General features: G+C 44.7%; 1 protein-coding gene across 6 annotated transcripts in view; it reads right to left on the bottom strand.

Annotated features, from left to right (window-relative positions):
• Window positions 1–23,367, bottom strand: part of col6a3 (collagen, type VI, alpha 3) — a 49,124-nt gene that overhangs the window by 14,745 nt on the left and 11,012 nt on the right. For 4 of the 6 annotated variants that reach the window (XM_055505192.1, XM_041068808.2, XM_041068804.2 and 1 more), the window contains 26 exons: window positions 22,728–23,315; window positions 22,025–22,630; window positions 21,056–21,637; window positions 19,946–20,548; window positions 19,270–19,866; window positions 18,528–19,121; window positions 17,822–18,406; window positions 16,216–16,800; window positions 15,388–15,987; window positions 14,557–15,141; window positions 13,729–14,328; window positions 12,898–13,482; window positions 12,069–12,668; window positions 11,238–11,822; window positions 10,410–11,009; window positions 9,576–10,160; window positions 8,748–9,347; window positions 7,911–8,495; window positions 7,083–7,682; window positions 6,252–6,836; window positions 5,424–6,023; window positions 4,593–5,177; window positions 3,765–4,364; window positions 2,934–3,518; window positions 2,106–2,705; window positions 1,275–1,859 (listed from right to left, as the gene is read on the bottom strand). In XM_055505192.1, the coding sequence (XP_055361167.1) occupies window positions 1,275–1,859; window positions 2,106–2,705; window positions 2,934–3,518; window positions 3,765–4,364; window positions 4,593–5,177; window positions 5,424–6,023; window positions 6,252–6,836; window positions 7,083–7,682; window positions 7,911–8,495; window positions 8,748–9,347; window positions 9,576–10,160; window positions 10,410–11,009; window positions 11,238–11,822; window positions 12,069–12,668; window positions 12,898–13,482; window positions 13,729–14,328; window positions 14,557–15,141; window positions 15,388–15,987; window positions 16,216–16,800; window positions 17,822–18,406; window positions 18,528–19,121; window positions 19,270–19,866; window positions 19,946–20,548; window positions 21,056–21,637; window positions 22,025–22,630; window positions 22,728–23,315 (15,405 nt within the window). The remainder of the gene's footprint in view (window positions 1–1,274; window positions 1,860–2,105; window positions 2,706–2,933; window positions 3,519–3,764; window positions 4,365–4,592; window positions 5,178–5,423; window positions 6,024–6,251; window positions 6,837–7,082; window positions 7,683–7,910; window positions 8,496–8,747; window positions 9,348–9,575; window positions 10,161–10,409; window positions 11,010–11,237; window positions 11,823–12,068; window positions 12,669–12,897; window positions 13,483–13,728; window positions 14,329–14,556; window positions 15,142–15,387; window positions 15,988–16,215; window positions 16,801–17,821; window positions 18,407–18,527; window positions 19,122–19,269; window positions 19,867–19,945; window positions 20,549–21,055; window positions 21,638–22,024; window positions 22,631–22,727; window positions 23,316–23,367) is intronic. The other 2 variants (XM_055505194.1, XM_055505195.1) reach the window with 2 other exon arrangements.

A 23,367-nucleotide genomic window follows, 5' to 3' on the forward strand; every position in this document is an offset into this window, starting at 1 on the left:
GTCACCCAGACAAAAGAATCCTCCATCAGGCCTTTGGCATTCTAGATGTTAATTTGTTGAGTAATCAACAAGATTTGTTGAGAGACATTGTACTATTACTACACTGCAGTGACATTTGCTGGAAATGGGCCTCTATACACCTAAGTAAATATTGCAGCAAAAAATCAGACATTTGCAGCTAGAATAGTCATTTATCACATTAGTGATGTAAACAGTGTATTTCTGAATCGTTCATTGCAAAAAAAGTGTGTTTCTGTCAAAAATAAGGACATTTCTAAGTGATTCCAAACTTTTGAACAGTAGTGTATGTAGTATATAGTTTTTATTAGAATTACACTTACTGAAGGTACATTTTCACACTTCAAGAAGTCATTAGACAGTGTAGTACACAACTTGACAAATAATTGAAAAATATAATAATTTATATATTATCCCACCGCACATGGGATAACTTAAAGTCAAATTGTATTGCCTTTTTCAGTGGTGCCTTTTCGGGGGTCAAAAATGGACTTCAGACAAAACAAGACATTTGAGATGTGGTACTTGTCAATACTCTATTAGGTCTAGTTCATGTAATGAATTAGGGTAATGCATTACAACACTGACAGACACAGCCTGGTTTATTTACATGCAGCAGTATCAACAGGCAAAGGCCTGAGAGGAAATAGGATTCTGTCCAGGTTTGAATATCACGGATTGTATGCAGTCATATTCAATAGCACAAAGACTGTTGTTGAATGGAGGAGTAAGAAAGAGAGCAAGTGAGTTTAAAAGATGAATGAGGCACCACCTCTGATATATTGTATTGTAAGGACAAGAAAGATGATGATGTTTCATGTTGTGATGTTTGGTCAAGTGATTACAACTTATACTGTAGGTCAACAAGGACCATGCAGCAGTTCTGAAGTGCAAACTACATAAAAACACATACTGAAATGACAATCCTCAGAGTGAACATTAACTTTAAGAAATTACTCTGCGTGCCTCTTGGCACCACTAAAGTGTGTAATAGCATCAGTTGATGAATCCTGCTGGCTTTTTGTCCACTGAGGGAAACAAAAGAGTTCATGCAATTTTATCTTTGTGTGTCAAGCATGTCAAATTCACAATCATCAGAGCGGACACTAAGAAATTACTCTGTGTGGCTACTGGCACCACTAAGGTGTGTAATAGCATTAGTTGGCGGACCTATACTTCACAATATTGATTCTCAAACCCCTGAAAAGTGGGCTGTACCCTGATAGTGTAAATGTGGAAATGGGTCAGTTTCTTACCGATTATTGTTGGTGTGGATCTCGTGGGCACTGAGCTCATTGCAGAGGACAGCTGCTCTTGTATGGTGGGTAGGTCAGTAAACTCAGAGACTAATAGAGCATTACTAGGGTCATGTGATATCCTCTGCAGCTCTCCGCTGTCAGAGCTTCTTATTCCAATGCCAATCACAAAGACGCCCTGCTGTTTGAGAACAGAGGCTGGAGCATCTACATCGTCGAAAGACTTTCCCCCATTTAGCAAAAGTAAAATCTGTGGGACCCCTTGCGGGCGCCTGCTGCCAGAGGAGTTTGTGATGACGTTGTTCCTCACGAATTGGAGGGCTGCCCCAGTGTTGAGGGGCCTGCCGCCTCTGTGTCTCAGCCCTCTTACCGAATCCACAACATCCTGTTTAGTTTTGAACGTGTTCAGATAGAAATGGACCTCTGCATCTCTGCTGTATTGCACCACAGAGACACGGTCTTTGTTTTCTCCCACATTTAGCCTGTCCACTACTCTCTCAACAAAATCACGCATGGCAGGAAAGCCACTCCTTGTGCTGTCAGAAGCATCCAGAAGGAACACAACATCCTTTTTGGCAGTGTCAACTGAAAACAGACCACAAGGTAACAAGTGAGGAGCTGTACAAAAAGTCAACTGCTGGACTGCTCATTGTTTGCCTGACTGTGCTTGGAGAAGCCTGCCCCAATCACTATGCTTATTTGAAACAAAATGACAACGCTTGCTGCCATATGCACCTATGGAGCTACATAGCTATCGCAATGGATCCCTTTCCCTTGTTGCAGGTGCAGCAATTCAGGCTACGCCTAAGGGGACTTTCATTGGAAACGTACCAGGTACAGTTGGTAATTCAGGGGCAACCTCTTCAGACACTGCCTCCACAGAAGTTTGAAGTTGCTTTTGGACGCTGGGCAGGTCAGTGAATTCAGAAACTAATATAGCATCAGTGGGACGGTGGGATAGCTTCTGCAGTTCGCTGCGATCGGCACCCCTGGTTCCAACTGCAAAGGTCTGTACACCCAGCTGCTTAAGAGCAGAGGCTGCGGCCTCCACACTGTCAGAGGACCTTCCGCCACTTAGCAATATGAGCACCTGTGGAACTCTTTCCAGAAGCCTGCTTCCTGCAGAGGCTGTGAAGACATTGTCCCTCAAGTATTGGAGAGCTGCTCCAGTATTGAGAGGTCTTCCACCTTTGTGCCTCAATCCTCTGACAGTGTCAAGGATCTCACTTTTAGTGGCGTACGTGTTCAGATAAAACTGGACAGCTGGGTCTCTGCTGTACTGAACCATTGAGACACGGTCCTTGTTGTCATCCACACTGAGTGTCTCTACCACTCTTTGGACAAAGTCTCGCATTGCTGCGAATCCAGCTCTAGTACCATCAGATCCATCCAACAAGAACACAACATCCTTTCCTGCTGGCTTTCTGCCCACTGAGGGAAACAAAAGAGTTCATGCAATTTTACCTTTGTGTGTCAAGCATGTCAAATTCACAATCATCAGAGCGGACACTAAGAAATTACTCTGTGTGGCTACTGGCACCACTAAGGTGTGTAATAGCATCAGTTGGCGGATCTATACTTCACAATATTGACTCTCAAACCCCTGAAATGTGAGCTGTACCCTGATGGTGTAAATGTGGAAATGGGTCAGTTTCTTACCGATTATTGTTGGTGTGGATCTCGTGGGTGCTGAGGTCAATGCAGAGGACAGCTGCTCTTGTATGGTGGGTAGGTCAGTAAACTCAGAGACTAATAGAGCATGACTAGGGTCATGTGATATCCTCTGCAGCTCTCTGCTGTCAGAGCTTCTTGTTCCAATGCCAATCACAAAGACGCCCTGCTGTTTGAGAGCAGAGGCTGGAGCATCTACATCGTCGAAAGACTTTCCCCCATTTAGCAAAAGCAAAATCTGTGGGACCCCTTGCGGGCGCCTGCTGCCAGAGGAGTTTGTGATGACGTTGTTCCTCACGAATTGGAGGGCTGCCCCAGTGTTGAGGGGCCTGCCGCCTCTGTGTCTCAGCCCTCTTACCGAATCCACAACATCCTGTTTAGTTTTGAACGTGTTCAGATAGAAATGGACCTCTGCATCTCTGCTGTATTGCACCACAGAGACACGGTCTTTGTTTTCTCCCACATTTAGCCTGTCCACTACTCTCTCAACAAAATCAAGCATGGCAGGAAAGCCACTCCTTGTGCTGTCAGAATCATCCAGAAGGAAAACGATATCCTTTTTGGCAGTGTCAACTGAAAACAGACCACAAGGTAACAAGTGAGGAGCTGTACAAAAAGTCAACTGCTGGACTGCTCATTGTTTGCCTGACTGTGCTTGGAGAAGCCTGTCTCAATCACTATGCTTATTTGAAACAGAATGACAACGCTTGCTGCCATATGCACCTATGGAGCTACATAGCTATCGCAATGGATCCCTTTCCCTTGTTGCAGGTGCAGCAATTCAGGCTACGCTTAAGGGGACTTTCATTGGAAACGTACCAGGTACAGTTGGTAATTCAGGGGCAACCTCTTCAGACACTGCCTCCACAGAAGTTTGAAGTTGCTTTTGGACGCTGGGCAGGTCAGTGAATTCAGAAACTAATATGGCATCAGTGGGACGGTGGGATAGCTTCTGCAGTTCGCTGCGATCGGCACCCCTGGTTCCAATTGCAAAGGTCTGTATACCCAGCTGCTTAAGAGCAGAGGCTGCGGCCTCCACATTGTCAGAGGACCTTCCACCACTTAGCAATATGAGCACCTGTGGAACTCTTTCCAGAAGCCTGCTTCCTGCAGAGGCTGTGAAGACATTGTCCCTCAAGTATTGGAGAGCTGCTCCAGTATTGAGAGGTCTTCCACCTTTGTGCCTCAATCCTCTGACAGTGTCAAGGATCTCACTTTCTGTGGCGTATGTGTTCAGATAAAACTGGACAGCTGGGTCTCTGCTGTACTGAACCACTGAGACACGGTCCTTGTTGTCATCCACACTGAGTGTCTCTACCACTCTTTGGACAAAGTCTCGCATTGCTGCGAATCCAGCTCTAGTACCATCAGATCCATCCAACAAGAACACAACATCCTTTCCTGCTGGCTTTCTGTCCACTGAGGGAAACAAAAGAGTTCATGCAATTTTACCTTCGTGTGTCAAGCATGTCAAATTCACAATCATCAGAGCGGACACTAAGAAATTACTCTGTGTGGCTACTGGCACCACTAAGGTGTGTAATAGCATCAGTTGGCGGATCTATACTTCACAATATTGACTCTCAAACCCCTGAAATGTGGGCTGGACCCTGATGGTGTAAATGTGGAAATGGGTCAGTTTCTTACCGATTATTGTTGGTGTGGATCTCGTGGGCACTGAGCTCATTGCAGAGGACAGCTGCTCTTGTATGGTGGGTAGGTCAGTAAACTCAGAGACTAATAGAGCATGACTAGGGTCATGTGATATCCTCTGCAGCTCTCTGCTGTCAGAGCTTCTTGTTCCAATGCCAATCACAAAGACGCCCTGCTGTTTGAGAGCAGAGGCTGGAGCATCTACATCGTCGACAGACTTTCCCCCATTTAGCAAAAGCAAAATCTGTGGGACCCCTTGCGGGCGCCTGCTGCCAGAGGAGTTTGTGATGACGTTGTTCCTCACGAATTGGAGGGCTGCCCCAGTGTTGAGGGGCCTGCCGCCTCTGTGTCTCAGCCCTCTTACCGAATCCACAACATCCTGTTTAGTTTTGAACGTGTTCAGATAGAAATGGACCTCTGCATCTCTGCTGTATTGCACCACAGAGACACGGTCTTTGTTTTCTCCCACATTTAACCTGTCCACTACTCTCTCAACAAAATCACGCATGGCAGGAAAGCCACTCCTTGTGCTGTCAGAATCATCCAGAAGGAAAACGATATCCTTTTTGGCAGTGTCAACTGAAAACAGACCACAAGGTAACAAGTGAGGAGCTGTACAAAAAGTCAACTGCTGGACTGCTCATTGTTTGCCTGACTGTGCTTGGAGAAGCCTGTCTCAATCACTATGCTTATTTGAAACAGAATGACAACGCTTGCTGCCATATGCACCTATGGAGCTACATAGCTATCGCAATGGATCCCTTTCCCTTGTTGCAGGTGCAGCAATTCAGGCTACGCTTAAGGGGACTTTCATTGGAAACGTACCAGGTACAGTTGGTAATTCAGGGGCAACCTCTTCAGACACTGCCTCCACAGAAGTTTGAAGTTGCTTTTGGACGCTGGGCAGGTCAGTGAATTCAGAAACTAATATGGCATCAGTGGGACGGTGGGATAGCTTCTGCAGTTCGCTGCGATCGGCACCCCTGGTTCCAATTGCAAAGGTCTGTATACCCAGCTGCTTAAGAGCAGAGGCTGCGGCCTCCACACTGTCAGAGGACCTTCCGCCACTTAGCAATATGAGTACCTGTGGAACTCTTTCCAGAAGCCTGCTTCCTGCAGAGGCTGTGAAGACATTGTCCCTCAAGTATTGGAGAGCTGCTCCAGTATTGAGAGGTCTTCCACCTTTGTGCCTCAATCCTCTGACAGTGTCAAGGATCTCACTTTTTGTGGCGTACGTGTTCAGATAAAACTGGACAGCTGGGTCTCTGCTGTACTGAACCACTGAGACACGGTCCTTGTTGTCATCCACACTGAGTGTCTCCACCACTCTTTGGACAAAGTCTCGCATTGCTGCGAATCCAGCTCTAGTACCATCAGATCCATCCAACAAGAACACAACATCCTTTCCTGCTGGCTTTCTGTCCACTGAGGGAAACAAAAGAGTTCATGCAATTTTAACTTCGTGTGTCAAGCATGTCAAATTCACAATCATCAGAGCGGACACTATGAAATTACTCTGTGTGGCTACTGGCACCACTAAGGTGTGTAATAGCATCAGTTGGCGGATCTATACTTCACAATATTGACTCTCAAACCCCTGAAATGTGGGCTGGACCCTGATGGTGTAAATGTGGAAATGGGTCAGTTTCTTACCGATTATTGTTGGTGTGGATCTCGTGGGCGCTGAGCTCATTGCAGAGGACAGCTGCTCTTGTATGGTGGGTAGGTCAGTAAACTCAGAGACTAATAGAGCATGACTAGGGTCATGTGATATCCTCTGCAGCTCTCTGCTGTCAGAGCTTCTTGTTCCAATGCCAATCACAAAGACGCCCTGCTGTTTGAGAGCAGAGGCTGGAGCATCTACATCGTCGACAGACTTTCCCCCATTTAGCAAAAGCAAAATCTGTGGGACCCCTTGCGGGCGCCTGCTGCCAGAGGAGTTTGTGATAACGTTGTTCCTCACGAATTGGAGGGCTGCCCCAGTGTTGAGGGGCCTGCCGCCTCTGTGTCTCAGCCCTCTTACCGAATCCACAACATCCTGTTTAGTTTTGAACGTGTTCAGATAGAAATGGACCTCTGCATCTCTGCTGTATTGCACCACAGAGACACGGTCTTTGTTTTCTCCCACATTTAACCTGTCCACTACTCTCTCAACAAAATCACGCATGGCAGGAAAGCCACTCCTTGTGCTGTCAGAATCATCCAGAAGGAAAACGATATCCTTTTTGGCAGTGTCAACTGAAAACAGACCACAAGGTAACAAGTGAGGAGCTGTACAAAAAGTCAACTGCTGGACTGCTCATTGTTTGCCTGACTGTGCTTGGAGAAGCCTGTCTCAATCACTATGCTTATTTGAAACAGAATGACAACGCTTGCTGCCATATGCACCTATGGAGCTACATAGCTATCGCAATGGATCCCTTTCCCTTGTTGCAGGTGCAGCAATTCAGGCTACGCTTAAGGGGACTTTCATTGGAAACGTACCAGGTACAGTTGGTAATTCAGGGGCAACCTCTTCAGACACTGCCTCCACAGAAGTTTGAAGTTGCTTTTGGACGCTGGGCAGGTCAGTGAATTCAGAAACTAATATGGCATCAGTGGGACGGTGGGATAGCTTCTGCAGTTCGCTGCGATCGGCACCCCTGGTTCCAATTGCAAAGGTCTGTATACCCAGCTGCTTAAGAGCAGAGGCTGCGGCCTCCACACTGTCAGAGGACCTTCCGCCACTTAGCAATATGAGCACCTGTGGAACTCTTTCCAGAAGCCTGCTTCCTGCAGAGGCTGTGAAGACATTGTCCCTCAAGTATTGGAGAGCTGCTCCAGTATTGAGAGGTCTTCCACCTTTGTGCCTCAATCCTCTGACAGTGTCAAGGATCTCACTTTTTGTGGCGTACGTGTTCAGATAAAACTGGACAGCTGGGTCTCTGCTGTACTGAACCACTGAGACACGGTCCTTGTTGTCATCCACACTGAGTGTCTCTACCACTCTTTGGACAAAGTCTCGCATTGCTGCGAATCCAGCTCTAGTACCATCAGATCCATCCAACAAGAACACAACATCCTTTCCTGCTGGCTTTCTGTCCACTGAGGGAAACAAAAGAGTTCATGCAATTTTACCTTCGTGTGTCAAGCATGTCAAATTCACAATCATCAGAGCGGACACTATGAAATTACTCTGTGTGGCTACTGGCACCACTAAGGTGTGTAATAGCATCAGTTGGCGGATCTATACTTCACAATATTGACTCTCAAACCCCTGAAATGTGAGCTGTACCCTGATGGTGTAAATGTGGAAATGGGTCAGTTTCTTACCGATTATTGTTGGTGTGGATCTCGTGGGCACTGAGCTCATTGCAGAGGACAGCTGCTCTTGTATGGTGGGTAGGTCAGTAAACTCAGAGACTAATAGAGCATGACTAGGGTCATGTGATATCCTCTGCAGCTCTCTGCTGTCAGAGCTTCTTGTTCCAATGCCAATCACAAAGACGCCCTGCTGTTTGAGAGCAGAGGCTGGAGCATCTACATCGTCGACAGACTTTCCCCCATTTAGCAAAAGCAAAATCTGTGGGACCCCTTGCGGGCGCCTGCTGCCAGAGGAGTTTGTGATAACGTTGTTCCTCACGAATTGGAGGGCTGCCCCAGTGTTGAGGGGCCTGCCGCCTCTGTGTCTCAGCCCTCTTACCGAATCCACAACATCCTGTTTAGTTTTGAACGTGTTCAGATAGAAATGGACCTCTGCATCTCTGCTGTATTGCACCACAGAGACACGGTCTTTGTTTTCTCCCACATTTAGCCTGTCCACTACTCTCTCAACAAAATCACGCATGGCAGGAAAGCCACTCCTTGTGCTGTCAGAATCATCCAGAAGAAAAACGATATCCTTTTTGGCAGTGTCAACTGAAAACAGACCACAAGGTAACAAGTGAGGAGCTGTACAAAAAGTCAACTGCTGGACTGCTCATTGTTTGCCTGACTGTGCTTGGAGAAGCCTGTCTCAATCACTATGCTTATTTGAAACAGAATGACAACGCTTGCTGCTATATGTACCTATGGAGCTACATAACTATCGCAATGGATCCCTTTCCCTTGTTGCAGGTGCAGCAATTCCAATTCAGGCTACGCTTAAGGGGACTTTCATTGGAAACGTACCAGGTACAGTTGGTAATTCAGGGGCAACCTCTTCAGACACTGCCTCCACAGAAGTTTGAAGTTGCTTTTGGACGCTGGGCAGGTCAGTGAATTCAGAAACTAATATGGCATCAGTGGGACGGTGGGATAGCTTCTGCAGTTCGCTGCGATCGGCACCCCTGGTTCCAATTGCAAAGGTCTGTATACCCAGCTGCTTAAGAGCAGAGGCTGCGGCCTCCACACTGTCAGAGGACCTTCCGCCACTTAGCAATATGAGCACCTGTGGAACTCTTTCCAGAAGCCTGCTTCCTGCAGAGGCTGTGAAGACATTGTCCCTCAAGTATTGGAGAGCTGCTCCAGTATTGAGAGGTCTTCCACCTTTGTGCCTCAATCCTCTGACAGTGTCAAGGATCTCACTTTTTGTGGCGTACGTGTTCAGATAAAACTGGACAGCTGGGTCTCTGCTGTACTGAACCACTGAGACACGGTCCTTGTTGTCATCCACACTGAGTGTCTCTACCACTCTTTGGACAAAGTCTCGCATTGCTGCGAATCCAGCTCTAGTACCATCAGATCCATCCAACAAGAACACAACATCCTTTCCTGCTGGCTTTCTGTCCACTGAGGGAAACAAAAGAGTTCATGCAATTTTACTTTTGTTTGTCAAGCATGTAAAATTCACAATCATCAGAGCGGACACTAAGAAATTACTCTGTGTGCCTACTGGCACCACTAAGGTGTGTAATAGCATCAGTTGGCGGATCTATACTTCACAATATTGACTCTCAAACCCCTGAAATGTGGGCTGGACCCTGATGGTGTAAATGTGGAAATGGGTCAGTTTCTTACCGATTATTGTTGGTGTGGATCTCGTGGGCACTGAGCTCATTGCAGAGGACAGCTGCTCTTGTATGGTGGGTAGGTCAGTAAACTCAGAGACTAATAGAGCATGACTAGGGTCATGTGATATCCTCTGCAGCTCTCTGCTGTCAGAGCTTCTTGTTCCAATGCCAATCACAAAGACGCCCTGCTGTTTGAGAGCAGAGGCTGGAGCATCTACATCGTCGAAAGACTTTCCCCCATTTAGCAAAAGCAAAATCTGTGGGACCCCTTGCGGGCGCCTGCTGCCAGAGGAGTTTGTGATGACGTTGTTCCTTACGAATTGGAGGGCTGCCCCAGTGTTGAGGGGCCTGCCGCCTCTGTGTCTCAGCCCTCTTACCGAATCCACAACATCCTGTTTAGTTTTGAACGTGTTCAGATAGAAATGGACCTCTGCATCTCTGCTGTATTGCACCACAGAGACACGGTCTTTGTTTTCTCCCACATTTAGCCTGTCCACTACTCTCTCAACAAAATCACGCATGGCAGGAAAGCCACTCCTTGTGCTGTCAGAATCATCCAGAAGAAAAACGATATCCTTTTTGGCAGTGTCAACTGAAAACAGACCACAAGGTAACAAGTGAGGAGCTGTACAAAAAGTCAACTGCTGGACTGCTCATTGTTTGCCTGACTGTGCTTGGAGAAGCCTGTCTCAATCACTATGCTTATTTGAAACAGAATGACAACGCTTGCTGCTATATGTACCTATGGAGCTACATAACTATCGCAATGGATCCCTTTCCCTTGTTGCAGGTGCAGCAATTCATCAGGCTACGCTTAAGGGGACTTTCATTGGAAACGTACCAGGTACAGTTGGTAATTCAGGGGCAACCTCTTCAGACACTGCCTCCACAGAAGTTTGAAGTTGCTTTTGGACGCTGGGCAGGTCAGTGAATTCAGAAACTAATATGGCATCGGTGGGACGGTGGGATAGCTTCTGCAGTTCGCTGCGATCGGCACCCCTGGTTCCAATTGCAAAGGTCTGTATACCCAGCTGCTTAAGAGCAGAGGCTGCGGCCTCCACACTGTCAGAGGACCTTCCGCCACTTAGCAATATGAGCACCTGTGGAACTCTTTCCAGAAGCCTGCTTCCTGCAGAGGCTGTGAAGACATTGTCCCTCAAGTATTGGAGAGCTGCTCCAGTATTGAGAGGTCTTCCACCTTTGTGCCTCAATCCTCTGACAGTGTCAAGGATCTCACTTTTTGTGGCGTACGTGTTCAGATAAAACTGGACAGCTGGGTCTCTGCTGTACTGAACCACTGAGACACGGTCCTTGTTGTCATCCACACTGAGTGTCTCTACCACTCTTTGGACAAAGTCTCGCATTGCTGCGAATCCAGCTCTAGTACCATCAGATCCATCCAACAAGAACACAACATCCTTTCCTGCTGGCTTTCTGTCCACTGAGGGAAACAAAAGAGTTCATGCAATTTTACTTTTGTTTGTCAAGCATGTAAAATTCACAATCATCAGAGCGGACACTAAGAAATTACTCTGTGTGCCTACTGGCACCACTAAGGTGTGTAATAGCATCAGTTGGCGGATCTATACTTCACAATATTGACTCTCAAACCCCTGAAATGTGGGCTGGACCCTGATGGTGTAAATGTGGAAATGGGTCAGTTTCTTACCGATTATTGTTGGTGTGGATCTCGTGGGCACTGAGCTCATTGCAGAGGACAGCTGCTCTTGTATGATGGGTAGGTCAGTAAACTCAGAGACTAATAGAGCATGACTAGGGTCATGTGATATCCTCTGCAGCTCTCTGCTGTCAGAGCTTCTTGTTCCAATGCCAATCACAAAGACGCCCTGCTGTTTGAGAGCAGAGGCTGGAGCATCTACATCGTCGACAGACTTTCCCCCATTTAGCAAAAGCAAAATCTGTGGGACCCCTTGCGGGCGCCTGCTGCCAGAGGAGTTTGTGATAACGTTGTTCCTCACGAATTGGAGGGCTGCCCCAGTGTTGAGGGGCCTGCCGCCTCTGTGTCTCAGCCCTCTTACCGAATCCACAACATCCTGTTTAGTTTTGAACGTGTTCAGATAGAAATGGACCTCTGCATCTCTGCTGTATTGCACCACAGAGACACGGTCTTTGTTTTCTCCCACATTTAGCCTGTCCACTACTCTCTCAACAAAATCACGCATGGCAGGAAAGCCACTCCTTGTGCTGTCAGAATCATCCAGAAGGAAAACGATATCCTTTTTGGCAGTGTCAACTGAAAACAGACCACAAGGTAACAAGTGAGGAGCTGTACAAAAAGTCAACTGCTGGACTGCTCATTGTTTGCCTGACTGTGCTTGGAGAAGCCTGTCTCAATCACTATGCTTATTTGAAACAGAATGACAACGCTTGCTGCCATATGCACCTATGGAGCTACATAGCTATCGCAATGGATCCCTTTCCCTTGTTGCAGGTGCAGCATTTCAGGCTACGCTTAAGGGGACTTTCATTGGGAACGTACCAGGTACAGTTGGTAATTCAGGGGCAACCTCTTCAGACACTGCCTCCACAGAAGTTTGAAGTTGCTTTTGGACGCTGGGCAGGTCAGTGAATTCAGAAACTAATATGGCATCAGTGGGACGGTGGGATAGCTTCTGCAGTTCGCTGCGATCGGCACCCCTGGTTCCAATTGCAAAGGTCTGTATACCCAGCTGCTTAAGAGCAGAGGCTGCGGCCTCCACACTGTCAGAGGACCTTCCGCCACTTAGCAATATGAGTACCTGTGGAACTCTTTCCAGAAGCCTGCTTCCTGCAGAGGCTGTGAAGACATTGTCCCTCAAGTATTGGAGAGCTGCTCCAGTATTGAGAGGTCTTCCACCTTTGTGCCTCAATCCTCTGACAGTGTCAAGGATCTCACTTTTTGTGGCGTACGTGTTCAGATAAAACTGGACAGCTGGGTCTCTGCTGTACTGAACCACTGAGACACGGTCCTTGTTGTCATCCACACTGAGTGTCTCTACCACTCTTTGGACAAAGTCTCGCATTGCTGCGAATCCAGCTCTAGTACCATCAGATCCATCCAACAAGAACACAACATCCTTTCCTGCTGGCTTTCTGTCCACTGAGGGAAACAAAAGAGTTCATGCAATTTTAACTTCGTGTGTCAAGCATGTCAAATTCACAATCATCAGAGCGGACACTAAGAAATTACTCTGTGTGGCTACTGGCACCACTAAGGTGTGTAATAGCATCAGTTGGTCGGATCTATACTTCACAATATTGACTCTCAAACCCCTGAAATGTGGGCTGTACCCTGATGGTGTAAATGTGGAAATGGGTCAGTTTCTTACCGATTATTGTTGGTGTGGATCTCGTGGGCACTGAGCTCATTGCAGAGGACAGCTGCTCTTGTATGGTGGGTAGGTCAGTAAACTCAGAGACTAATAGAGCATGACTAGGGTCATGTGATATCCTCTGCAGCTCTCTGCTGTCAGAGCTTCTTGTTCCAATGCCAATCACAAAGACGCCCTGCTGTTTGAGAGCAGAGGCTGGAGCATCTACATCGTCGACAGACTTTCCCCCATTTAGCAAAAGCAAAATCTGTGGGACCCCTTGCGGGCGCCTGCTGCCAGAGGAGTTTGTGATAACGTTGTTCCTCACGAATTGGAGGGCTGCCCCAGTGTTGAGGGGCCTGCCGCCTCTGTGTCTCAGCCCTCTTACCGAATCCACAACATCCTGTTTAGTTTTGAACGTGTTCAGATAGAAATGGACCTCTGCATCTCTGCTGTATTGCACCACAGAGACACGGTCTTTGTTTTCTCCCACATTTAGCCTGTCCACTACTCTCTCAACAAAATCACGCATGGCAGGAAAGCCACTCCTTGTGCTGTCAGAATCATCCAGAAGGAAAACGATATCCTTTTTGGCAGTGTCAACTGAAAACAGACCACAAGGTAACAAGTGAGGAGCTGTACAAAAAGTCAACTGCTGGACTGCTCATTGTTTGCCTGACTGTGCTTGGAGAATCCTGTCTCAATCACTATGCTTATTTGAAACAGAATGACAACGCTTGCTGCCATATGCACCTATGGAGCTACATAGCTATCGCAATGGATCCCTTTCCCTTGTTGCAGGTGCAGCAATTCAGGCTACGCTTAAGGGGACTTTCATTGGAAACGTACCATGTACAGTTGGTAATTTAGGGGCAACCTCTTCAGACACTGCCTCCACAGAAGTTTGAAGTTGCTTTTGGACGCTGGGCAGGTCAGTGAATTCAGAAACTAATATGGCATCAGTGGGACGGTGGGATAGCTTCTGCAGTTCGCTGCGATCGGCACCCCTGGTTCCAATTGCAAAGGTCTGTATACCCAGCTGCTTAAGAGCAGAGGCTGCGGCCTCCACACTGTCAGAGGACCTTCCGCCACTTAGCAATATGAGCACCTGTGGAACTCTTTCCAGAAGCCTGCTTCCTGCAGAGGCTGTGAAGACATTGTCCCTCAAGTATTGGAGAGCTGCTCCAGTATTGAGAGGTTTTCCACCTTTGTGCCTCAATCCTCTGACAGTGTCAAGGATCTCACTTTTTGTGGCGTACGTGTTCAGATAAAACTGGACAGCTGGGTCTCTGCTGTACTGAACCACTGAGACACGGTCCTTGTTGTCATCCACACTGAGTGTCTCTACCACTCTTTGGACAAAGTCTCGCATTGCTGCGAATCCAGCTCTAGTACCATCAGATCCATCCAACAAGAACACAACATCCTTTCCTGCTGGCTTTCTGTCCACTGAGGGAAACAAAAGAGTTCATGCAATTTTACCTTCGTGTGTCAAGCATGTAAAATTCACAATCATCAGAGCGGACACTAAGAAATTACTCTGTGTGGCTACTGGCACCACTAAGGTGTGTAATAGCATCAGTTGGCGGATCTATACTTCACAATATTGACTCTCAAACCCCTGAAATGTGGGCTGTACCCTGATGGTGTAAATGTGGAAATGGGTCAGTTTCTTACCGATTATTGTTGGTGTGGATCTCGTGGGCACTGAGCTCATTGCAGAGGACAGCTGCTCTTGTATGGTGGGTAGGTCAGTAAACTCAGAGACTAATAGAGCATGACTAGGGTCATGTGATATCCTCTGCAGCTCTCTGCTGTCAGAGCTTCTTGTTCCAATGCCAATCACAAAGACGCCCTGCTGTTTGAGAGCAGAGGCTGGAGCATCTACATCGTCGACAGACTTTCCCCCATTTAGCAAAAGCAAAATCTGTGGGACCCCTTGCGGGCGCCTGCTGCCAGAGGAGTTTGTGATAACGTTGTTCCTCACAAATTGGAGGGCTGCCCCAGTGTTGAGGGGCCTGCCGCCTCTGTGTCTCAGCCCTCTTACCGAATCCACAACATCCTGTTTAGTTTTGAACCTGTTCAGATAGAAATGGACCTCTGCATCTCTGCTGTATTGCACCACAGAGACACGGTCTTTGTTTTCTCCCACATTTAGCCTGTCCACTACCCCCTCAACAAAATCACGCATGGCAGGAAAGCCACTCCTTGTGCTGTCAGAATCATCCAGAAGGAACACGATATCCTTTTTGGCAATGTCAACTGAAAACAGACCACAAGGTAACAAGTGAGGAGCTGTACAAAAAGTCAACTGCTGGACTTCTCATTGTTTGCCTGACTGTGCTTGGAGAAGCCTGTCTCAATCACTATGCTTATTTGAAACAGAATGACAACGCTTGCTGCCATATGCACCTATGGAGCTACATAGCTATCGCAATGGATCCCTTTCCCTTGTTGCAGGTGCAGCAATTCAGGCTACGCTTAAGGGGACTTTCACTGGAAACGTACCAGGTACAGTTGGTAATTTAGGGGCAACCTCTTCAGACACTGCCTCCACAGAAGTTTGAAGTTGCTTTTGGACGCTGGGCAGGTCAGTGAATTCAGAAACTAATATGGCATCGGTGGGACGTTGGGATAGCTTCTGCAGTTCGCTGCGATCGGCACCCCTGGTTCCAATTGCAAAGGTCTGTATACCCAGCTGCTTAAGAGCAGAGGCTGCGGCCTCCACACTGTCAGAGGACCTTCCGCCACTTAGCAATATGAGCACCTGTGGAACTCTTTCCAGAAGCCTGCTTCCTGCAGAGGCTGTGAAGACATTGTCCCTCAAGTATTGGAGAGCTGCTCCAGTATTGAGAGGTCTTCCACCTTTGTGCCTCAATCCTCTGACAGTGTCAAGGATCTCACTTTTTGTGGCGTACGTGTTCAGATAAAACTGGACAGCTGGGTCTCTGCTGTACTGAACCACTGAGACACGGTCCTTGTTGTCATCCACACTGAGTGTCTCTACCACTCTTTGGACAAAGTCTCGCATTGCTGCGAATCCAGCTCTAGTACCATCAGATCCATCCAACAAGAACACAACATCCTTTCCTGCTGGCTTTCTGTCCACTGAGGGAAACAAAAGAGTTCATGCAATTTTACCTTCGCGTGTCAAGCATGTAAAATTCACAATCATCAGAGCGGACACTAAGAAATTACTCTGTGTGGCTACTGGCACCACTAAGGTGTGTAATAGCATCAGTTGGCGGATCTATACTTCACAATATTGACTCTCAAACCCCTGAATTGTGAGCTGTACCCTGATGGTGTAAATGTGGAAATGGGTCAGTTTCTTACCGATTATTGTTGGTGTGGATCTCGTGGGCACTGAACTCATTGCAGAGGACAGCTGCTCTTGTAAAGTGGGTAAGTCAGTAAACTCAGAGACCAATAGAGCATGACTAGGGTCATGTGATATCCTCTGCAGCTCTCTGCTGTCAGAGCTTCTTGTTCCAATGCCAATCACAAAGACGCCCTGCTGTTTGAGAGCAGAGGCTGGAGCATCTACATCGTCGAAAGACTTTCCCCCATTTAGCAGAAGCAAAATCTGTGGGACCCCTTGCGGGCGCCTGCTGCCAGTGGAGTTTGTGATGACGTTGTCCCTCACGAATTGGAGGGCTGCCCCAGTGTTGAGGGGCCTGCCGCCTCTGTGTCTTAGCCCTCTGACCGATTCCACAACATCCTGTTTAGTTTTGAATGTGTTCAGATAGAAATGGACCTGTGCATTTCTGCTGTATTGCACCACACAGACACGGTCTTTGTTTTCTCCCACATTTAGCCTGTCCACTACTCTCTCAACAAAATCACGCATGGCAGGAAAGCCACTCCTTGTGCTGTCAGAATCATCCAGAAGGAACACGATATCCTTTTTGGTGGTGTCAACTGAAAACAGACCACAAGGTAACAAATGAGTTTTTGTACAAAGGTACAAAAAGTGCGCTTGGAACTTGCATGTAAAAGCTTTTCTCATTCACTATGCTTATTAGCTATTCACACTTTTGGAATTTAATATCTATTTGTTGTCAAATATTTTGTGCCCTTTTGGTTTCAAGCTTGCCACATATATACGAATGCCAGTGTTTCTTTTTCTTTATTTATTCTAAAGTTTAGCACAGTTTCAATTTAAGCAAATCTACTATTATATTCAATATCTCTATTATTAGTGGATCTGGCATTAAACACAATCCAATGATACAAATGTATTAATTTCTCTATCAGCTTCTGCTAAATCAAGATTAAGGAAAGATAAACTAAATTAAATTACTACTCAATATACAGTAGCTCTTTCACCCTGCATCTTACAGCTCATTTTGAGAAACTAGTTTGAAAGTATTAGCAACTATTTTTTCACATGAGGAAGGTTAGATATCTGCTTGGCAAGATATCTCTTTAATACTGCTCTGCCATTGCAGGCTAACTGCTTCATCTAAAATGTCTTGTATTTTCCTACTACGTTTAATCAGTTTTCATTCTGACAACTGAATCCATGGCATGATAATATCATGATATTAGATGTTCAACACATAGCCAAAGTTTTTTTCTGGTATTCAAATTGAGGGCCTCTTTTTAGTTTTGTATTGCACAATTGATTCACCATCATCTCTTATTGAATATGTGTTTAGGGTAAAGTCAGCAGTAGCTTGTGTGCTGTACAGCACCAAAACATATTTTTTATTTATTTAAGGCCCAATTTCTATTTGCTTAACAAACTCATTCATAAAATTTTAATCTCTAATACTGAGTACTGAATACTGCTATTACTGCAGCTGTTTCTGCAATGTATACACGAACCATTTTACAAACTCTTTTGCTCTGAAACGTCCTGCCATGCATGGCTAAACATTTTAATAGAATGTATTGCATCATGTAACCACTGAATGCAAATTATTGTTTTACTTCTTACCAATAACAGTTGAAATCTCAGGGTTTTCTTGAGTGCCCCTCATTGTGGCTTCCACAGATGGTTGCATATTCTGAAGATTTTCAAATTCCGTGACAAAGAAATAGTGTGCCGGGGTGTAAGAGATGGTTTGCATTTCCAAGGTATCAGAATTCTTTGTTCCAAAAGTAATTGTTTTTATTCCATTTTCTTTGAGTGACTGTGCTGGTCCTCTGACATCATCCCATGATCTGCCACCACTAAATACATATAAAAACTGAGGGACCAATTCTATGCTTCTACCTCCAACTGAACCAGCAAAGACATTATCTCTGACAAATGCCAGTGCTCTGCCAATGTTGAGGGGTCGTCCCGACTTATGGCTCATTGTTCTGATTGAATTGAGCACATCATTCTTGGATGAATAGGAATTCAAGTAGAAATTGACTCTGGTATCACGGCTGTACTGAACAACAGCCACTTGATCTCTGTTCTCACCTAAATTCAAGCTTCTGACAAACTTCTCTATAAAGCCTCGTATTGTTTCAAAGCCCTTTTGTGAGTCATATGATCCATCAATAAGAAACACAATATCATGTTTCTTCGAATCTGTAACAAAAATAAAATAGGAAACAAAAAGTATTGTGATTCTGACATTTTTAAACATTTTTCTCTTGAGCTCTAATTAACAGTAAATAATATTTTAGTGAAAATGTATGTTACATCTTACCAGAACCCTTTGAAGAAGCTAGTTCATCTGCATGATAGGAAGAGTCTCTTAACAATGACAACACATTCTCCTTAGCAGTGAGAAGGTTCTCAAAATCAGTAACTGAGACTGCATATTTGGGTTCATAAGAAATGGTTTGGAGCTCTATAGTGTCAGCATCCTTTGTTCCAATAGCAATGCATATGACACCATTTTCTTTCAGCATACTCACTGGGGTTCTTATATCATCTCCAGATCTTCCACCACTCAGTAATATGAGAATCTGTGAGACACCCTCCAGGAGTCTACTTTCTGACACAGAAGTAAATATATTGACTCTTGCATACTCAAGAGCTGTTCCAATATTACGAGTATAACCTCCTTTGTGATGTAGATCTCTTACAGCACCAAGAACATCAACGTCTGTTGAGTGACGACTTAAGTCAAAATTTGTTTCTGCTTTGTTGCTGTACTGAACCACTGCCACACGATCTCTGTTTTCACCAATTTTTAGGTTTTCCACTATTCTCTGCACAAAGTCTTTAATGGCTGGAAAACTTGGCAATGTATCATCAGACGCATCAAGGACAAAAACTACATCTCTTCTGTAGACATCTGTAATAACACAAGAAATGTAAAAATGTTTTTAAACATAAAATTTGTGAAAGAGAGTTTTAATTTTGGGCTACTAATGGTACTATTTCAAATGACCTGGTTGGACATGTAATTCAAATGGAGTGAACAAATAATTAATCTTTCTTACCATTTAAGGTTGGGTTTAAAGTAGGGGTTGCCCCCTTTTGAATGGCAGAATATATTTCTTTTTCAATGCTTGACAAATCACTGGAGTCGGTTGAGAGGAAAGCCCGACCTGTGTCCTGTGAAATTGTCTGAATCTCAAGAATATCTGCATTCTTTGTTCCCACCACAATTGAAGTTACACCAATTCCTTTTAGAGATTTCACAGCATTTTTGACGTCATCATTTGACCGTCCACCAGTCAGGAGAAGCAAAAACTGATGCACACCTTGCAGATGTCTACTGCCAGAAGAGGATTCAAAAACATTATCCTTGACATACTGGAGGGCTGCACCAGTATTCAGAGGTCTGCCCCCTTTATGCCTCAGACGTCTCACGTTTCTCATAACATTCTGCTGTGTCTTGTGTGTGTTCAGAAAAAATTCAACATATGGTTGCCCGCTGTACTGCACCACCGAAATACGGTTTTTGTTTTCATCCACACTGAATTTCTCTATTATTCTCTCAACAAAACCAAGTATTGTCTGATATTCATTTTGCATATCATCTGAGGAATCCAGTAGAAATACAATATCATGTTGATCAGAGTGATCTGCTAAACCTTTAAAAGACACAAAAATAATGCTTTGTTAGATGTACAATTACAGCTATCTGAGACAGACAGATAGATCATGTCTTACCCAATACTTCCTGTGATTTTATTCTTGGCTGCTGTCGAGGCACTCTTTTCACAAAAGATACAAGTTGTGTATGGATACTCCCAAAATCATCAAACCGGGGCACATTGAAAGCATAGGATGGGTTAAATGCAATCATTTGTAGCTGAAGTATGTCTGCATTCCTTGTACCCACACAGAATGGAACAACTTTCTCTTGTTTTAGAGCTGCAGCAGCACTTGCAACATTGTCTTGAGATCTTCCCCCACTCAACAAAATCAATATTTGAGGAATGCCATCTTCACGGCGACTTCCTGAGGAGTCAGTGAAAGCATTGTTTCTCACAAAGTCTAGAGCTGCCCCAGTGTTGAGCGGTCTGCCACCTAGATGGTTCAACTCCTGGAGTGCATTAAGAATGTTGGCTTTCTCTGTGTAGGTTCTCAAGTTAAAATGCATCTGTGGAATTCTGCTATATTGGACCACAGAAACACGGTCTTTGTTCTCACCAACATTCAGTGTTTGTACCACTCTTTGGACAAAACCTTTCATTGCTGAAAAGCCACTCCGTGTGTCATCTGACCCATCCAACAGAAATACTATATCTCTTTGAGGGGACTCTAATTCAACTAGAAAAAAAAGGAAAATAATATTAATAAACTAATTACTTTAGGAATCAGATATATAGTACAGTATGTAAGTAATACAACGAGGTGCAAATATTCTTACAGCAACTACAAAAATAGAAATCATGTTAAATGTGAGAAAACGGTAGTTAGAAAACGCAGATAAAGAAAAGAATAGTAAACTTTGCGAACAACAGGATGAGTACCATTTTCTTCTTTCAGAAATGAAACATGTAGAAAGCCAAACTAAGTATACCTTATATGTCACTCAATGATGTGATTATCATTGGCTCAAGGTAGAGTAAGGGTAGCTCTCCAAGGAACAAAAGGAGAAGAGAGCTATAAAAATTTAGGAAGTTACATTTAGCCAGTGAAGACAGCTAAGGAACATGAAACTGACATTCTTCAGAAGATTATTCAGTTTCACTGCAGTTAAGTCTATGGCAAATGAGATGTACCAAGACATGAGCAGGAAGATAGATGCAACTATGAATTATTGTCACTTCTTACCTACAATAGAGGGGTGTTCAATGTGTATTTCTGCCTGGATAACTGCAGCTACTTCTGGCTGAATGGATAAAAGTTCACCAAAGACCGGCAGATTGAAAAGGAATGTAGAGGATGACGCAATGTTTTGAAGCTCCTCCTGGTTTGCATTTTTCATTCCAATGGCAAAAGACAGAATGCCAGATTGTTTTAAATCTAATGCAGGTACAGAAACATCATCACTGGATTTTCCTCCAGTTAATAATAATAGAACCTGGGGGACTCCCTCTCGGAGTCTACTACCAGAAGAAACTGTGAAAACATGGTCTCGCACAAATCGTAGAGCCGCTCCTGTGTTCCGAAATCTTCCTCCTTTGTGGCGAAGACTTCTCACGGCATAGATTATCGCCTTTTTTGATTTGTGAGTTTTCAGACTGAAGTAAACGTCCATGTCATCACTATACAGTACAACAGCCATTCGAACCTTGTCTTCTTCAATGTTCAACTCTTCTGCCATTCTTCTCATGAACTCTCGAATAGCTGGAAACCCACTTCTAGAGTCATCTGATCCATCAAGAAGAAACACTATGTCCCTTTTATTACTAGCTGTGTCGGCAAGAGGATACATGGATAGATGGAAAGAAATTATATGAACTGCAGGTTGAAGACCACGGATAATCATAGGCATGAGGAAATTAGAAAGTAAGAGGACAAAGCTCATCCTAAAAAAATAAAGCTCTAAAGTGCTAAAATCAGAGCTGCTAAAGAGCAATCTTTTCATTAAAAAGATTGTTTAAACAATGTCTTGATTAAACAGGTAACAATGCAAAGTGAAACTGGGAAAAAGCACAAGGAAGCTACAGTAGGAAAGCAGAATTCAATCCCAACTTTTACTAAAGTTTTAGATTAAATATTCTACAGAGAAAAATGTGAAATTTAGAAGATACATACTGTATTATAACAATGTATTCATGTTTAACTTTGAATTCTTACCTACTAAATCAGAGATTCCAGTTACTGTTTCCTTTGCTGCCTTATGTATGTTCAGTGAAGCAACAAGTTGTGATTGAATTGAGGGTAACTTGGAGAAATCAGCGACCTTGTATGTAAAACCAGGATTGAAGGCAACCATTTCCAGCTCTGAAAGTTCAGCATCTCCAATTCCAACTCCCACTGATATAATTTCATGTTCTTTAAGAGCAAAAGCTGGACCTCTTACATTATCAGTGGAAGGTTTGCTACTTAGTAGAATTAAAATCTGGGGAACTCCTTCTAGTCTTCTGCTGCCCGTTGAGGAAGTGAAGACACTGTGCCTCACAAACTGGAGTGCACCCCCAATGTTAATGCTACTTCCACCCTTGTGCCTTATATTGTCCATGGCATTCATGATGTCTGTTTTTGTCTGGTGAGAGTTTAGATAAAAGTTGACCTCAGAGTTATCTGCAAACTGAACTACAGACACCCGGTCTTTGATGTCACTGACAAAGAGACTCTCCACTATGCTCTTCATAAAGAGTTTTATCTCTGGGAATCCATTTATTGTGTTATCAGAACCATCCAGTAGAAACACAATATCTCTTTTTGGAGCATCACTTTGTACTAAGACACAACAAATAGCATTGTGTTATTCAAAGCACAGAGAATATGAACACTCCTTCTACATTAGCATTGCAATTATAATCAACATTTTTCTTACCTTTCTCCAGAACTTCAGTAAGATGTTCACTTGGAAGGCTTACATAGTTGTTGAGTCTTTGTGGTATGGTGCTAAGCTCGCTGAATTCCTTTACATTGAAGGCAAAGGAAGGATTATGTGAAATGGCCTCAATCTGCTTTGGATCTGCATCCTTGACACCAACACCAAATGGTACGACTCCCTCAGTCTTCAGCGCACCGGCAGGTTCCCTTACATTGTCTCTGGACCTACTTGCAGTCAAAACTATTAGAAACTGAGGGACATTTTGTGCAGCTCGACTACCATGCCTTCCGGACAGGATGGTGTTCTTCATATAGGTTAAAGCAGCTCCTGTGTTTAGAGTTTGTCCACCAGCTGGTGTCATCGCGTTGATAGCTCTTATGACTTCATCTTTGGTTTGATAAGTGTTCAGATAGAAACTTGGAGTTGGCCTCTCACTGTGTTGGACCACTGAAATTTGTACCATGTCATTCCCAATATTAAGTGGTTCAATTATTTTAATTATGAAATCTCTGATGGCGGCAAAACCTTCCCTAACGTTGTCTGTTCCATCAATCAAGAAGGCAACGTCCCTTTCGATTTTTGGAACTGTCGAAAAATTATATAAGTTAGTTCTATTACATTATAACTCTATCTTTAT

This window comes from Betta splendens, chromosome 21, assembly GCF_900634795.4.
Source record: "Betta splendens chromosome 21, fBetSpl5.4, whole genome shotgun sequence".
NCBI classification, from domain to species: domain Eukaryota; kingdom Metazoa; phylum Chordata; class Actinopteri; order Anabantiformes; family Osphronemidae; genus Betta; species Betta splendens.